At 44.3% G+C, this 18,448-nt stretch overlaps 1 protein-coding gene across 4 annotated transcripts; it reads left to right on the top strand.

Annotated features, from left to right (window-relative positions):
• Positions 1-1,749: 1,749 nt before the first annotated feature.
• Positions 1,750-16,851, top strand: HDHD2 (haloacid dehalogenase like hydrolase domain containing 2). Of its 4 annotated transcripts, none has more exons than XM_066617222.1 (8): positions 1,754-1,786; positions 2,512-2,593; positions 5,442-5,543; positions 7,071-7,279; positions 13,165-13,249; positions 14,819-15,035; positions 15,646-15,709; positions 16,136-16,851. In XM_066617222.1, exons 2-8 carry the CDS (start codon positions 2,544-2,546, stop codon positions 16,237-16,239), a joined length of 831 nt encoding a protein of 276 aa, XP_066473319.1. In that variant the 5' UTR covers positions 1,754-1,786; positions 2,512-2,543; the 3' UTR covers positions 16,240-16,851. The 4 variants fall into 4 exon arrangements, with proteins under 4 accessions (XP_066473321.1, XP_066473319.1, XP_066473320.1 ...); XM_066617223.1 differs by lacking the exon at positions 1,754-1,786 and adding an exon at positions 2,025-2,112; XM_066617224.1 differs by lacking the exon at positions 2,512-2,593 and having other exon boundaries at positions 1,750-1,786.
• Positions 16,852-18,448: the final 1,597 nt, after the last annotated feature.

Here is an 18,448-nt window from a genome sequence, read left to right as displayed (position 1 = left end):
AAAGCATCTAGGCAAGTGCCATCACCACATCCTGTGGCAAGGAGTTCTACAGACTAGTTACATGCTGGGTAAAGAAATATTTTCTTTTGTCTGTCCTAACTCTCCTGACACTCAGTTTGAGTGGATGTCCCCTGGTTCTGATGTTATGTGAAGACATCCAGGCCGGATGCCATCACCACATCCTGTGGCAGAGTTCCACCAACTACCTACATGCTGGGCAAAGAGTTTCACAAACTACCTGCATGACAAAAGAAACATTTTCTATTGTCTGTCCTGACTCTCCCAATACTCAATGTTAGTGGATGTCCCCTTGTTCAAGTTTTGTGTGTAGGGAAAAGAGCATCTTTATCCCACTGGTGACCAACCTGTGTGTGGACCAAAGGTGGTCTGCAAGACCCTGAGAAGTGGTCTGTGAGATCTTTGGGGGGGGAGGGGAATCACCTTTGATTACTTTTAGTGTCAGACCACCAGAGAGGGCAGAGAACAGCCCACCTGCAGCCACACACACTGAAGTGTCTGCTGTGGCTGTGGCTGTGGGTGGTCCATTCTCTATCTTTGACAGTCTGTGGGTGAGCACTCTGGGGACAGACTACCATAGAGGACAGAGATCAGACCGCCCACAGCCTTGTGGTCTGTGACAATTCCACTTTTTGCCCTAGTGCAAGAGTATGCAGGGGGTGGATAGAGTGGATAGAAAAGAGCATCCCTCCATCCACCTCCTACATAATGTTTTCTCCCATATGTGGCAAGGAGTTCCACGGATTAATATTTTCTTTTGTCTGTCCCAGCTCTCCTGACACTGAGTGGATGTCCCCTGGTTCTGGTGTTGTGGGAGAGGAAAAAGAGCATCCTATCCACTTCCTGCCTAACGTCTTCCCCCTTATCATGCGGCAAAAAGTTTCACTAATATTTTCCTTTGTCCTAACTCTGCCAACATTCAGTTTGAGTGGATGTCCCCTGGTTCTGGTGTGTGAAAGCAGCGAGACCAGGTGCCATCACTACATCCTGTGGCAAGGAGTTCCACAGACTGACTACATGCTGAGTAATGAAATATTTTCTTCTGTCTGTCCTAACTCTCCCAGTACTCAGGTTGAGTGGGTGTCCCCTGGTTCAGGTGTTGTGTGAGAGGGAAAGAGCATCCCTCCATCCACCTTCTGCCTAATGTCTTCCAACATATCATGTGGCAAGGAGTTCCACCGGTTAACATTTCCCTCTGTCTGTGCTGACCCTTCCAACACTCAGTGTGGGCGGCTGTCTCTAGTGGTCCTCTCTGCCCACCCGACACGGACACCTTCCTGGGAGGAAGCCCCACTGAACTCAACGGAACTGAGCCTCTGGGCGGACATGCCTGGGCCCTGCTTGGGCTGCCACTCACGCCCATGAAGCCTCTGGAGGAGGCCAGAGCAGAAGCCGCTCCCCTCACAGTCCCAGAGACGGGACTGGCCCTCTTCGGCGACGCCCCCAGCACTCGCCCGGGACGCGCATGCGCCGTTCCTCGCCGTTGGCCCCTCAGGCTGACGTCACAGGGGTGTGTACCCAAGTGCCTGCCCAACCGGGCCTCTACCTGGACGCCGCCAGAAGCGAGCTCAGGCCTAGAGCATCACACAGAGACAGTCGCACATTTTATGCCTCCATAAAATATTTTTGTGACAGTCTGAGGTATGGGTTTTTTTCAGGCATCCGCTATGGCCACCCTGGAGGCCTTCGCTCCTCCTCAAGCTCTCCAGAGGACCTGTTCCGCTAAGCCCCGCCTCCCGGACTGGCGCGTTGCTGGAGCGACCTGCAGGTTAGTCCCGCAGAGGGAGGATCCCCTTTTCTTCGTAATGGTACAGGCCGACTTGTTGGGGCGAGGGCAGTACCAAGTGTGTAAACAAGGGAGAACATGCAGTCCTCCTTACTTCGCAGTACAGGACGCAGTGGACCGGTCCATGACAGTTCTGGGGGGGAGGGCGAGACCATCTCTGCGGGGGGAGGTTCTCCCCTCCACGTAGCTCCTTCCTTCCCTGCTGGGGGAGTGATCTATACAGGCAGTGAGTGGCAGCTGCCTGGCTGGTGGGGAAGCTGCAAACCCCTAAAGCACTGTTTCTCAAACTGTGGGTCGGGACCCACTAGGTGGGTCCCCGTTCATTTCAATATTTTGTTTTTAATCTTGATGCTCCCATGGTCTATGACTGTATGTAGGCTGTGCTTTGAACAGGCTACCCTGTATATGAGTATTTCTCAAACTGTCGCTCAACTCAAAGGTGGGTCGCGAGCCAATTCCAGGTGGGTCCCCATTCATTTCAATATTTTGTTTTTAATCTTGATGCCCCCATGGTCTGTGACTGCATTTCGGCTGTGCTTTGGTTGCAAGGCAACTCGAGAATTACTCGGTACTCAGGAGTGAAGGTTCACAAGCTTTATTTGAACTGCATGCAGTTGGTCCATGGGACTCATGTCCAAAGCATGAACCCCTTCTGAATGCTGGTCCTTAACCTTTATACCTCTCACTGCTCTTTGTCCTCAATCTAGACTTCTCATTCGCTGAAGATTTGGCATCATAGATGGGGCTAATTCCTAATAGGATGCAGATAAGGCATACCATACCTGACAGGTACATTTCAGAGTTCATTTGCATTAAAGATGGGAAATAGGTGGGCAACAAGTGATTGGGTGGGATTTCACCTTAAAACTTAGCCAAAACTACACAATTTCCAAAAGTTTTCAAAAACCAGTAGGGTATGCTATAATTCCATTTACCCAGTACTTGTTCTCAATCCCCTCATTCATTTCAATTAAGAATCACTTTGACATGTCCCTTTGTTAAAAGAGAACACAAAAACACTTAAACCCAGGTGTGAAGACCTCTTTTTTGGCAGAACTTCAGACCCATTTCTTGGCATACATCCCCTTCAGCCTAATTAGGATGGCCTTGCTTGAGCTGCCTATCTTATCTCTTCTGCATTTCTTCTCCTGGGTTTAGTAAAACACTTTGGGGCCCTCTGCAAACCTCTGTGAAGCAAAGACCTTTAAACTTCCTTTAACAGTTTCACTAAAATCAAACATTTTGACTTCTGTGTCTTAATTCTATATAACTATTGTGACCGCCTGCGTTGGCTTCAAACAAAGTTCCAAACAACACAGTCCTGGAACGTGCTGGAATCCCTAGCATATATGCACTGCTGAAACAGAGATACCTGCGTTGGCTCGGTCATGTCGTGAGAATGGATGATGGCCGGATCCCAAAGGATCTCCTCTATGGAGAACTCGTGCAAGGAAAGCGCCCTACAGGTAGACCACAGCTTCGATAAAAGGACATCTGCAAGAGGGATCTGAAGGCCTTAGGGATGGACCTCAACAAGTGGGAAACCCTGGCCTCTGAGCGGCCCGCTTTGAGGCAGGCTGTGCAGCATGGCCTTTCCCAGTTTGAAGAGACACTTTGCCAACAGTCTGAGGCTAAGAGGCAAAGAAGGAAGGCCCATAGCCAGGGAGACAGACCAGGGACAGACTGCACTTGCTCCTGGTGTGGAAGGGATTGTCACTCCCGGATTGGCCTTTTCAGATATATATATATATATATATATATATATATATATATATATATATATATATATATATATATATATATATATATATATATATATATTGTGACCTTCTACTTTGGGTACCATAGCCAGGGAGACAGACCAGGGACAGACTGCACTTGCTCCTGGTGTGGAAGGGATTGTCACTCCCGGATTGGCCTTTTCAGATATATATATATATATATATATATATATATATATATATATATATATATATATATATATATTGTGACCTTCTACTTTGGGTACATACTTTGGTTTGGTATCAAAGGTTACTTGGTCTCCATATGTATACCTTTGCTCCTAAAGCATAAGAGAATAGTTATGTTTTCCTGGTGAACACAGGTGTGTTTTCTATCAAGTCATACATCTCCAGCCTGGTACTGTTTTCTAGGCTAAATTCCAACGTGTATAACACAGCCTTTGAGGCCCCAAAGTTCCAGCCTCAGTCAGACTGACCTTATTGCCTTTAATAAAATCAAGCAGCTTTTACTATTCTCTGTGCTTCAGACTTGCAAAATGATTCTTTCTAAACACCAAGCAGCTTTTTCACTTTCCCATGTGATGCTTATACTGGGGCTATCTAGTGACTTTACAGTCTAGGATCAAAGGTCACCGTGCCTCACTTTGAACAGGCTACTCTGTATATCAGTGTTTATCAAACTGTGGGTCGGGACCCACTAGGTGAGTCACAAGCCAATTCCAGGTGGGTCCCCATTCATTTCAATATTTTATTTTTAGGCCAAGGGTAAATGTCTGCTATAAAAAAGTTGATAAGCTTAATGACTGTATCGGAATATGTTATCAGAGCTTATCAGCTTTTGATACAGCAAATGTTTAACCTTGGTCTACCTGAAGATAAGTTGATTTTTCTTTGACAACGGACAAAAGTTAAATTGTCTGCAGTTATATCTTGTACCTTGGTACAGGTTTTAGTGACTGGTTTTATCTATGGAAGATGAGTGCTCTTTTATTCCTGGTGTCCTGATTAGATTAAAACATGCAATGGCAGCAGATTTTCTGGCAGCAGAAAAGTACTTGATATGCAAAATTGATAAAATGATGACTTCAAAATTTCTGAAAGCAGTTTGGTGCCCTTATAGTGTGTGCGCCTCTCTCGCTTTCATACACGCAAACAAATGGAATTTAAGTTTGCAAAGGACATTTGTCACTCCCTGCATCGTGTGACTTCCAGTGTGGGCATGCTGCAGCTGGGAATATAGAAGTGATCCCAGAAGCATGATATGGACTGTGTTCTTCCACCTGCTGTGTTCTGCGTGGTGGATGGAACAGAGAATTGGACTCGAGGGCCCTATTGCTGGTTTTATCATATCACGTGGCTCTGAGCAGGTTCCTTTTACCATCTGTGCATCCAAGTGGCCACCTTTAAAACTAGAACACTGTTCTGCTTGGAATGCACTGTAAAGAACTCCCAGTGAAAAGTCTGGCTTAATTGCTTTTTAATTGTTTCGGCAGTTGGCACAACTCTTTCCATTTTAGCAGGTAAAAGATGAAAGATTCAGAGCTTAAGTTAAGCTGTGCCCTGCCTCTTCAACCAAGTTTCAACTGGCATTCAGTTTCTCTCTCCGGGTTTTTGGTAAAATGTTTAGGCCTTTGTCAAACTAAAGCACTTGATGACTTCCGTGCAGAGGCAAGTTGGAGAAAATACCACTCTATCAATTATGTATATATTTTTAATGTTTCCTTTTATTTCTCTGTCTAAAGGGGCTCATTTCACTCAGTGGATAATGCTCTGACTACTCTTTGGCACAAATGAAGTGTGTAGCAGCACTGCTTTAATAGTCTATTGTTATCTAACCATTTTGTTGTTTGATCTTTTCTTTCTTCTCCCTCCCCTCCTGTTCTCCCAACATGAAGAATGGCATCTCGTCGTGCATTAAAAGCTGTCTTGGTGGATCTCAGTGGCACACTTCATATTGAAGATTCAGCTGTGCCTGGTGCCCAGGAAGCACTTAAAAGGCAAGTTGTCTCTTCTAGCTGCTTCTGAAAGCACCCATGTAAAAGGGCCATTGCCACAAAAACAGTTTATCAGCAGGGAAGGGCGTGAATGCACCTGAGGTGTATGGTCACATCTCAAATCAGAGAATTTAGCTCTTAGTGCTGAAAGCAGCAGACTCCTGGGAATCCAGTTGCTGGCAGGGAACCTCTGAAGACTGCCTGGGTGGATAGATTGATGCTGATTTGTGCCGCTTATCTCAGATTAACTATTGCCACACCTGCAGAGTGAATTTAGTCTAAAACAGTCTTGTATGTTTGCTTGGCATACTACTGAAAGCATTGTTTGATTTATTGTGTCTTTTTAGTGCTATTTTAGTATTGTTTATCATCTTGGGTGGTTTTTTTTCTGAAAGGTGGTTTGTAATTCTTTCAATAAATAAAATGTGCATAATGAAGAATTAATTTATGGAACTAACCATTGCAAGTTGTGGTATGGCTCATAGATTTGAAATACGCGGTGTGGTGATGACCATGGCTTCTGTGGCTTTAAAACAGGATTAGTTATATTCATGGAGGAAGACACGATCTTTCTGTGGCTGTGAACTATGATAGCTCTGTCAAATCTCCAAATTCAAGGGGCAAGCACTGCTTGGGGGCATCCTGGAGGCATGTGGTTGGCCGCTGTGGGAAAAAGGATGCTGGACTTGGTGACCCTTTTGTCTGATCCAGCAGACCCTTCTGGTATTCTTGTGTGATTTGTACAAGTTGCTTAACTTACCCTGCGTGCACAGAACTTGGGGAAATCATCCTTTGTAGTTTTGGACATTTTGATTTTGGTTCCAGCCAGTTTTTCGCCTGCTAATTTGTGCAAATGTATTTGCACATAAAGTGGCAGGGGACGCATGCATTCATGTATCTGCTGCGTTGTGTGTGTGGTGTTTTTTTTTTTTAAATCCTGCCTTACAGTCCAGACAAGAATGTCAGAAAGCCTTGCAAAGTAAACAGAATTCTTGGAAGTCAAAGAAAATAAGTAATCCTTTCAAGAAGAGCATTGAGGCCTTTCAGTCCAGTACCTTGAGTTAATATGAATTCCAGCTTGGCATGAGTCTGGTTTAGCATCTAGATTAATCAGATTGTCCTATGCATATATCCTTGGCTTGAATCTTACAACAAATGTTTGTTTGGGCCTTTTTTGAAAAAAAAAATAGTATGGATGGGAGGTGGGATGCAAAACGGTCTAAAACGGGGCATGTGGAAGAGTATAACTGGGCAGTGTATAGCAAGGGCTTTGACTTGTAGCCCCTACCACAATTCCTATTTTATTGTTTAACAAGGAGGAGGGGTTTCTATAAACTTTCAATAGCAGGTCTTTAAAACCAAAACAGGAGAAAAGGTGTTCTCATCTGAACCTGGCAACCCTACTAGCGCAGTTAATGTGCTCCTGTAATCTTTCAGTGAAGGTAGTCATTGGACTTGAGAGAACAAGAATGTATTTTTCTGTGTAAAATGACACTGTGCTAATCTAGCTGACTGTTTCTCCTGGCCAAGGTTACGCAGTGCTCCAGTTACCATCAGATTTGTGACAAACACCACCAAGGAATGCAAGAGGGATTTGTTGGAGAGACTCAAGAAACTTGAATTTGACATTAAGGAAGACGAGATCTTCACATCTCTAACTGCAGCCAGAAATCTTCTGGAACAGAAGCAGGTCAGGCCCCTGCTGCTGGTAGAAGACAATGCACTGCACGATTTCAAAGGTATAGGAAGATCAGAAAGAACGTAGTGACTGTGTCTGGGATCCAAAGAACTGCGGCCTGGAGCAGGCCTACTCAACTTGTGATCCACCAAGCCAAACACAATTCAGTCACCATACAGTGGCAGCTCATCAAGGGCTTGATGAACTGAGTTGGTTTTGCTACCTGGCTGAGACAAATTCTGTATTAGGGAATTTATGAAAGGGTCTGAAGATAGAACAGCAGGTATCATCACGCCTTTACTTAAAGCCATGATGTGGCCGCATATGCTTCTGATCGCCCTATCTCCTGAGAAGGCTATTGTAGAGTAGCAGAAGGTGCAGAAGAGGTTGGCCAAAAAAGAGGTGGGCCCCATATCCATTGATCCCATATCCATGGATTCAGTTATCCATGGATTGGGTCCAGGCCCCCCAGCACACACTCCCCTTGCCTCCAAAGGGGGAGTGGTCCCCAGACTGTGGGGACAGGAGTGTGCCCACATCCGCGGTTTCAGGTATCCGCGGGAGGTTCCGGAACAGAACCCCTGTGAATAAGGGGGCACACCTGTAGTAAGTTTACCGTGTTGTGGTGGTGGGGCTTTTTAGTTTAGAAAATAGTGACCAGATGATACAAGTGTATGAAAGTATGGATGGTGCAAAGAAAGCTGGCTGAGAGATGTTTTTCTTCCTCTTCCAAAACACCACCTTCTAGTGTTATCCAAGGAAACTGTTTGGCAGGACATTTCAGGATGTAGGCGCTTTCTTCATATATGCTTAATTAACATATGGACTATGAACGTGGTGATAGCCAGCAGCCTAGAGGGCTTCAAAAGAGGATGAGGCAAATTCATAGAGAGGAACAGGTCTACCTGGCTGGCTCTGTGATATTTCCAGGTTCAGAGGCAGTGTGCCATTGAATACCAAGTGCTGGGGAGCAACAACAGGAGAGCTTTGATCTAGCTGAGCTTATGTTCTTAAGTCTGCAAAAATCAGAAGGATTGGCAAGTAGCTAACATAATACATGACTGACAGGCTTTGTGGAAGTGGGTGTGTGTATATATCATAAACTGTGTAGACTAGCCCTCTAAGCACTTGTTTCGCTAGTAGTGCTATGTCCTGGGTTTCACGATTGAACCCAGAGTGTCAGGGACAATTTGAGGAACGTAAAGACCTATCAGGATGTAAACCACACTTCTTGCCAACCTCAGTTCTACTTAATCCTCCACTTAAACCCAGTGGAGGGATGAGGGTTCCCTCCACTGCTTGTTGTTTCACATCTGTGATGCAGTAGCAGCAGCAAAGGAAAGGCCAGCCTTGCTTTGTGCAAGGCCTTTTATAGGCCTTGAGCTATTGCAAGACCTTCATTCATTCATATAAATTCCATCTTTAATATATTCATTTATGTAAACTTATGTAAATTTATTCAAATTTTAACTGTAAATTAATTCTTTTTTTCCCCAGCCCCCGACACAGTGTCAGAGAGACCATGTGGCCCTCCTGCCAAAAACTTTGGAAACTCCTGCTCTATGCCAATGTGGTCCACTTACAAAACCATAAGCAACAAAGTTGAGCATAACCATAAGCAAACGATTTGTTCAACAAAGTTAGATACGATACGATAAGTTAAATCGATACGATTTTAAAATCCATATTTTAAATCCCCATATATGAGTCCAAAGGGGGTGCGCACAGGTGGCGTGTGGGGAAGCCCGCAAACCCGATTTGCAGATAAGTGACTTCATGGATAGGGGATCCATAGATATGGTCCCTCCCGTACAGGGTCTTGGTTCCATGCTCTTTGATGTTATAGAATTTTTGATGGGGGGTGTGGGTTGATGGCCTTTAACTGTGTTGGGTAAACTATCTCAAGTGCTTTGTTAAAGTGGAACAGAAAGTTTTCTTTTAAGAATATGCTCCTGCTACAGTTCTAGATCCATGGAGCTTGCCCAGTACCTACTTCCAGCAATGGTATTTGTTTTGACAGATCATCTCCTATCTCCTGCTTCTGTAACCCCGTGTAGTCTTCTTATTCCTTTCCCAAACCAGTATGTTTCACACAAAAGCATCTCAATACAACACAGAAATTCAGAAGTGTAGGTAAGCCATTTCTGCCCAACATTGCATATACACAACAGGAATCAAATGTGTACACCTGTGGATTGGGTAAAAATGGGTTAAATCAGTTTGGTTCCGATCTTTAAATCAAGTCTGATACTGACTTTAGTGAATCATGACCTCCATATATTTTTCAGTACTTTAAGTATGATAAAAGACATTTAAGCTCCTGTTAGTAACTACTCTTGAATTATTCTTCCATAATCTTTATATAAGAGTGCTTGCAAAGAGATGAATATAATCCCTTCTTCGGCTAATGTGCCCAGAAATCCTAGGGAATGTTGCAAAACCCACACAGTATCTTCAGCGTCTGCCCTGTTTGTGTTTCATTGGAAACGTCATTGTGAGCTAGCGTATTAACTGAGGCTTCTGCCCTGTCACCTGGATAGGTTATTTTCATCATCCCTGAAGGTGGAGTGCTGTCACTTACATCTTGGCAGTAACTTACAGTGGAAGGTTGATGGAGGCCTTACAGGGTTTTTGCTTCCGCCCCCCCCCCTCCTGAACACACTTGTAGTTTCAGAGGTGGTTGAGAAAAAACTCTTTTTTTTTAAATAATGGGGGGGGGCACACTTGTAGGTAAGAATTGGTGGGTGGCAGAAGTGTTAAGTAACCCTCATCATCTGCTGATTCTCTCCTGATGGACCCTTCACCTAGCCAGCCACAGCAGTAACATTACATGTGAGATTCCTGACAGGGAGACCTGCAGTTTTTTCATGGTGTCTAGTTTGGCCTCAGTAGATTATGACTAAGAATATTCACAGACTGCTTTATCAACAAAAGAAATAGTTCACAAAATGGTTTACACAGCAAAATAAATCAGTAAATGGTTCCTTGTCCCCAAGGGGCTCACAATCTAAAGAGACACTAGCCACAGTCACTGGAGAAGATGCCATGCTGGGTTGAAGAGGGACAGTTTCTCTCTCCCTGCTAATATGAGGACACTGCTTTGAAAGGTGTCTCTTTGCCCAGTTAGCAGGGACTCCCATTTGCCTATATTTGAATAAATTTGGTTAAAGCTGTCTTTTAGTTGTTTCCAAAGCCAGGAAGTGGCTTTTCACTCATTGAGAAGCAACCACTGCTTTTTTTCTTTTTTAGCAGTCAAAACTACTGGCGGCAGCAGTTAACAGTGCTCAGCTGAAATTGCTATCGGTATTCCTTTTAAGCTGGGATCTGTCACAGTACTGATGGGATTCTGAACTTGCTTATTTTTGGAAGCCACTTTTATTATGATGTTGCAGATGGAATATTATGACATGGATGACAAGTGATGATAGTTAAAACTTTCATCACTAGCATATGTGGGGGGGGGCCAAGGGGGTCCTGTGTCCCCGGGGCCACTTGCTCAGGAGGTGGTGGCCCTGCCATCCTCTGCCCCCGTAGTTCTATTCATCCATGTGACTGGCTGACCTGCCTGCTGTGACTTCCTGCCTGCTTCCTTGTCCTGATTGTCTGTATCACTGAAGGGATTGTCAGGGAAAGCTCCTGCCTGTTGCCCTGCGCTGTTCCCTCGCCTTCCCCAAAGCCCGGCCAGGCTCCCTTCCTCTTGCCCTGTCCTCTGCTTGCCACTTCCTCCCAGCAGTCCTTCCCACTCTGTAATGTAAACACAGAGCTTGAATCCGACTCCATAAAGGCAGCAAGTGGTATTAACAAGAATAAAGGGAAGATCATCAGGGAACATCAACCCCAAGAGATGCCACAGAGTCTGTGCCACACATGGTGTAGCAGATGCTGTATCACTTCTGGGGGGGAGGGATTTATACCACCAGGATGTTGGAGGGTTGAGACTTGGATCCTCTGCAGAGTTTTTCCTATCAGCTGACAGGCATTCTAAGGGTTAAAAGGAGAGACTGGTTCCTAGAGCAGTCAATGGGGGGGGGGGGAGGAAGCCACCCTTTGCCTCCCCACTCACTTTGTGGGGCCCCCAGCGTCTCTTGGTGAGTCTTCAGCTCTTTGGAGCTGAAGGTTAGTCCCAGAACTGGTGGTGGAAAGGAATAGAGAGGTGAGGGAGATGAGCCCCTTGTGGGGCAGAGGCAGCCAGGCTCAGAGCCCAGTTGGTGAAGCAAAATGGGCTGAGAAACTGTGTCTTCTCCTCCTCCCCCCAGCTGTAAGCAAATGGTCTTCAATTGTTTTATTTCTATACCGGTTTTTTTGGACAGGAACCGTGTAAAAACCAGAACAGAGAAGGCCAGGAGTGGTCGAACCTAAACCCCGTCCCTGGTTTGGCGCTCAACTTGCTCTGAGCCAATTGCCTTTGGTTAGAAGAATTCAAATCCTTGAGCACACCAGGGTTAATTGGAATCCACTGCCCCCAGCATCACTAATTATATCATAATGTATATTAATATATTTTTAAAGAAAAGGTCAACATACATGAAAAGGAAAAAAATTTATGCTCATAACTATTGTGATTGATTGATTGATTGATTAAATTCCATTTGGTCGTACTGGGGCACTAGAATTTTCTGTGACCCCAGGCCGCAGATGACTTAAGTATGCCACTGCCTTTCCTTCTAAACATGAGAGGTGGATTGCATTGATTAAATTGTAAATGGACTCATACTCTAGGCAGAGAATCATTAAAGTGCACCATCACTGAGGTTTAGTAACACAGAAATTAGATTTGTTTTAAATTGATAGTTTCTTCAGCTCAGCCATGTCTACTACTATAGTGGTGTGATCCTGTTTTGGTGGATGTGCAGTTTCTGGGGGCCCAATTTAAAGTACAGGTGTGCACCACTTAACGTTCTCCTATCCCTGTTGTTATGCAGTTGGGTCATTAAGAGAACACTCAGTCCAATCTACTACCATTGTTGTGCAAACAGACACTCTCTGCCAGACAGGAGCTGCTTGCACAGTCTACTGGAGATAGATTGCCTTCTTTGCATTAAGAGCCTCTCTGTTGTGTAAACCAACTCTCTGCTGCAGGCTATGGGAGATGCGATTGTCTCATTAAGAGCATCTTTATTGTGCTTTGACCATATATGCGGTCCATTATTAAGTGAATGGTTGTTAAGTGGTGCACGCTGTAATTGTTCCAGACTGAAAGCTGCAGGGACAGACTGGTCATGTGTAGAAAGAGTCCAGGAGAGGCTGCAGTTGATCAGGACCACAGACAGCTCCATCTGAGAGCTGACTATGAAGTTAAGCTGGATGCAACGCAAATCAACAAGCAGATACCTTCTATTGTTGATCCAGCAGTAGTCCTGTGCTCTGTGTTGAATGCAGTAGCCCTGGATCTCAAGCGCTGTCTCCTCAAAGGAAACTGTTTGACTTGAAGAGGCTATGCCCCTATTCTGAAAGTGATGCCTTCAGTGGAGCTGGGAAGCCTCTTGCTCCTGGACATGCATACAGATTCCCTTCCAAGCTTCACCTGGTCCTGGAGGCAAGTCTTCTGAGTTAGGAGGGGTTTAGGATCATGCCTTGAGGCTTGGAGAAAGAAGAACCAGTGGTCTCTGCGATGGTTCTAAACCCCATCCCATTGGACTCCTGATAGTATGGAGTCTGAGCCCTGGGGCATAGCACATGGGGAACTAGGAGTTATAACCCCCTCCCTTCATTTTCAGTAGCATCCACCTTTAACAAAACTGATCCTCACAGATGTGACAATGCTGATGCTATTAAAGAAAGGGGAAAGGGGACCTGATATCATGAGTGTGAGTATACTTTTGGTCTGTGCAAGTGTGCACATTTATTTCTAGGTGCAGCCCACTGGCAGTGGGAGCTTAAGCAAAATCTATTCTTATGGTCAATTTCTTTAAGGTGGATTGGTTTTTTTGATACCATCTTTTCCAGGGATTGATACAAATGAGCCCAATGCTGTGGTGATAGGACTGGCTCCAGATCACTTCAACTATAAAACGATGAACAAAGCATTTCAGTAAGTAAGAAGAATTTAATAATAGTTTTTATAACACTCCTTCTTAAAACCCAATCAGGATGATGATGTCTGTTAGATGCTTTAATGATACGTTTCTTTCCTGAAAAATCAAAGCTGAGAACTCAAGAACAAGAGAAAGGCCTGTCAGTGCTGTGATTCTGGTTTCTCTTACTTAATCTGTTGCTTCCTCCGATCCCTTCTTTAAGCTGTTTTGCCCTGGATTCCCTGTCCCTTTGCTTTCCTGTATCTCAGAACCTCTTCCCAGACCCCAGCCATCTCCAATCCCCGAGAATTCTCTTTTCCAGGGACTGTGAGCCTAGTGATGTCCTTTGCGCCTTAGCCACTACCAGGCTGGACTACTGCAATTTTCATGGGGCTGCAAGTTACATGGGGCTGCCTTTTATGATATTTAAGAAACTACAATTGATCCAAAATTTGAGTATTACCTGGGGTCCAACAATTGGAGCACTTAACTCCATTCTTATTCCATTTCTATGGACTTACCTATTTCTTTTGGGGGTTCAATTTAATGTGCTGGTATTAGCCTTGAAAGCCCTTAAAGTTCTAAGACCAGGTACTTCAAGAACTGTCCCATACAAACCTGCCTGAAATTTGTGATCAACACAGATGTGCTGTCTCTTTCATAAGAAGAGGCTTGCCGGATCAGACCACAGGCTTATCTAGTCCTACATCCTGATTTTTTGCAGTGGCCAAGAAGACATTTTTAGATTAGATCAGATGGCCAGCCATAGAGCCTTTTCAGTAGGGACATCAGCTCCTTGTGGATGTCCACTATACTCCCTCTGTTTTTTCGATACCTGTTAATGACCTTTTTATTTCAACATGTCGTGTTTAGGTTTTTCAGACTACTGCTTTTAAATTGGTTTGTATTTCCTGCTTCTTGTTTTTAAGATGTTATGCATTGTTTTTTACTGCATTTCTGCAGTGTGGAACTTTGTGGAACTCCTGGTGATGGCACCTAGATACCTTTAAAAGAGGTTTGGACCCATTTCTGGAGGAAAAGTCCATCACAGGTTACAAGCCATGATGAGTATGTGCAACCTTCTAGTTTTAGAAATAGGCGACCTCAGAATGCCAGGTGCAAGGGAATGGCAACAGGATGCGGGTCTCTTGTTGTCTTCTGTGCTCCCTGAGGCACCAAGTGGGTTACTATGAGATACAGACTAAATGGGCCTTTGGACTGATCAAGCCGGGCTCTTCATATGTTCTGTTTTCTTGATTTTTTTTGTTTTGTTACTATTTTTGTAAGCTACTTTGAGTGGTTTGCAAGGTGGGAGTCACCTCTGGCTTTAGCTAGCTGTGCTGAGTTCTGGTAAGTTAGCCCCGAGTTACCTACCTCTCCTGCCAGTTGTTCAAAGCACTGATAGACTGGCCATATTGGCAATCATGTAGTCACTTTCCTCTTTCCTACGTAAAACAGAGTTTTAAACTTAAAGAAGAAGAAATGCATTGAGCTTCTTAAGGATGCTGAAGAAACTTTCAACTCTGCACTTCTAGAATTTCATAGTTAATCATGTGGCTCTTTCCCCCCCCCCTTCTTTTCACCAGACTGATCCTTGATGGTGCTCCCCTGGTAGCCGTACACAAAGCTCGATACTACAAGAAGAAAGAAGGCCTAGCCCTCGGCCCTGGACCTTTCGTTACTGGATTGGAATATGCCACTGACACAAAAGCCATTGTGGTGGGCAAGCCAGAGCGAACATTCTTCCTGGAAGCCTTACGTGGTACTAACTGTGCACCAGAGGAAGCTGTCATGATTGGTGATGTGAGTAGCACAGTGGTAGAGTTCCTGTTTTGCATGCAGAAAATCCCAGGTTCAATCCCTGATCTTTCCAGGTAAAGCTGGGAAAGGCCTATCTGAAACCCTGTGGAGCCTTTGTAGACAATCCTGAGCTCAGTGGTCTGTATTAGTGGGCAGTGTTCCCTGTAAGCTGTATGGCCACACAGTTCTGAGCTGTGTGCAGCACAGGCTGGGCAACCTGGAAGTTCGGCGATGACATAAGGCATCATCACTGAGCGCCCAGGAATGGCATTGTGATGCAGTTGTGACAGTGTGCACGAAAAGTGGTCTGCACACTGGTGTGGGTCCTTAGAGGGAATGTTAGCAAGCAGTCATTTTTTTTTTTTTTTTTGGGTCACATATAACATCCAAGACATTGTCTTAACCAAGACCAGCTGGGCATGCTCCAAAAGACAAAATAGGCCAGATTTATAGCGGTGAAATTATTTATATTCTACTCACCTTGACCCCAGATCAGGTGACTCAATATTTCAGCCTCAGATGAGTTGTTAGCCTATCTAAGAGCCATCATCTGGTGTTATACTGACAAACTATAAACTAATCTGGATTAATATCTTCTTACTGTGCCTGGCAGGATTGTAGGGATGATGTTGGAGGTGCACAGAACGCTGGCATGCTGGGTATATTAGTAAAGACTGGTAAGTACCTTGTGAAATCGGGCATCGCCCTGCCCCTGAAGGTCCCAAGAGTAATCCAGACCAACTCTTTGTCTTGCTCTGCCTTGTAGAGCTGAAAAAGATATGGAGAAGACCATAGAGTGTGGAGCATTTTTGATGGTGGGGAGGACCTGATATAGGTTTATAAAGTTATTCTTGGGGTAAAGGAGAAGTGTTCTCCCTCAGAGGATCCTCCTGTGAAACTGACTAGTACACACATACAATAAAACAATTAAAATTGTACAAAGCAGCATCATTATGCAGTTATTTTAGATATAAAATTTATTTCACCAAATGTATTTAAGTAGAAGATTTGGACTTTTCCTTAAACTTGAAAGAAACTTCATTTCTAGCTGGAAAACTGATGCTGATCTAGTTTTTTTACAGTAGCATTTTTTTTTTTGGCAGGAAAATACCGAGAAGCTGATGAAGGCAAAATTAATCCACCCCCTTACTTAACCTGTGAGAGCTTCCCCTGTGCAGTAGACCACATCCTCCAGCAACTCTTGTGAAAAATCTAGAAGGATTCAAGTTCCAAATGCCGTGTTAAAAACTGAAGCATCAAAGAGCATCATTCTTAAATCCAAGTTGCCCAAGTAACAGATTTGAGTGGTGCAGCTCTTTCTGGATTGTTCAACTTCAGACAAAAGGGCATGGTTGAAGGCACTCCTTTGTAACAAAAACACCTACAGAAAACGAGTATGTCAGAAAAAAAATGGCCCTAGTCTGGTTTTCACCCTGACATGCCTGTTTTTGTTTTTTTTAATGGACAGGGAACATAGCTCAGTTTTTACTTTGATTCTGTATAGTTATGGAAGGAGGCACAGTGCAGTATGACTCCCAAGGCTTGGTAACACTGTTTAGATCTAATGTGGCCAGCTTACATTGACCCATTGCTACAAGAAGAGGAAGGTTCTCTTTGGGCACCTGAGCTACTTGCACAGCAACAAGACTGGCCTGCTTCTGAGGGCCTTCCATGAGCAATGATAATGCGATTAAATGTCCATCTTTCCAAAGCAGAGATTCCTTTTAGATGTCAGGAAAGTGTGGAAGCTCCTCAAATAGCAATGTTTAAGGCCCAACATGTGTATGTACACAAATTCAATAAAAGGCTGGAAAAAGCATCTTTGGTTTCCTAAGTGTATAAGATTCTGGAGCAGGGGTGCCCAAACCCCGGCCCAGGGGCTACTTGCGGCCCTTGGGGACTCCCAGTCCGGCCCGTGGGGAGCCCCCAGTCTCCAATGAGCTTCTGGCCCTCCAGAGATTTGCTGGAGCCCATGCTGGTCCAACTCAACTGCTCTCAGTGTGAAGGTGACTGTGACCTCTTGCATGAGCTGTGGGACAAGGCCTCCACTGTTTGCTGTTTCAGGTATGTGATGCAGCAGTGGCAGTGAAGGAAAGGCCGGCCTTGCTTTGTGCAAGGCCTTTTATAGGCCTTGAGGTATTTAAAGACCTTCATTCATTCATATAAGTTCCATCTCTAATATATTCATTTATGTATATTTATTCAAATTTGAAATGTAAATTAATTCTTTTTTCCTGGCCCCTGACAGTGTCAGAGAGATGACGTGGCCCTCCTGCCAAAAAGTTTGGACACCCCTGTTCTGGAGGCTCAAATTCTGGAACTTAGACCAAAGCAATAAGAAAACATATTTACCGTCTCTTTCATTGTTCAGAGGGTTTTTCATCCTTGCAACAGCCCCATGAGGCAGACTTGGAGAGATCTGCCTGAGGCTATCCAGCTAAACAGGTCCTTAAAACCAATTATGCCATGTCCAACCCAACTGCACTGCCTCCCCAGAGCAGACCTATACCAACACAAGACTTCCCCCAGCTGGTAGTACAAATGTCAACAGTGGGGTTCTGGGTAGTATTTGAATTTCTATGTACTGACATAGATACGTCTATGTCCACTGTGGCCAGAACAACCTGGGATTCCTGTCCCACTTAAACAAGGTATCTCTGTTCCTGCCAACCCTGTCTCAATAATCACATATCACATCATGTTAAATTTTTTTACAAGCCCCACAACAAACAGGACAAGAAGACATTGTTCACTGTGAGCAGCTATGATATAGCAAGGGTATTGTTTAGATTAGTTAACCTGGGCAGTTGTCTTTCTCTTGATCTAATTTAAATACAGTCATGCTACATCTTAATTTAAAGCAATCCTGCTATGCATAACCATGATCTTGGCTTGAGTTTCTACGAGACCGTTAATACCAGGCATGGTTTTTTTAAAAACATTTTTACGTAAAACTGAGGCTCTCTGGCTTTTACAGATGTTTTAATTAGGTGGTGTTGTTAACAGGAATGGCTCAGAAACAAAGTACCTGATGCATAATGGCTTATAGAGCATGAATGCCTGAAATTTAGGTTTCACCAGGGCCCTATTAGCTTGTCAGTTGCAAGGTTTCATTGGGTTGGGAGGTCCCCCATCCTTTTCCTGACACAAAAGGAAAACATTCTTAGGGAAACCATAGGGACAAATTCCCTATTTTTATGGGGTTTACATAGCACAGCTGTAAAATGAAATTGCAGTTTGAAGTGAGTCCCATCCTTCCTACACATGTTAACAGCACCAAAATGAACAAACTTGTAACAGCAGTAAATGGCTTTTCTATCCATCTGCAAAACTGTAAGAACAGAAGCCCCTTTACAATTATCTGATGGTGCTTGTGTGTGTTAAAATATTAGACTGTAATCGTAGCATTGGATTTA

Source organism: Tiliqua scincoides, chromosome 2 (assembly GCF_035046505.1).
Source record: "Tiliqua scincoides isolate rTilSci1 chromosome 2, rTilSci1.hap2, whole genome shotgun sequence".
Lineage (NCBI taxonomy): Eukaryota > Metazoa > Chordata > Lepidosauria > Squamata > Scincidae > Tiliqua > Tiliqua scincoides.
The sequence above is the reverse complement of the archived record's forward strand: the minus strand, read 5'-3'. Positions and strand labels throughout refer to the sequence as shown.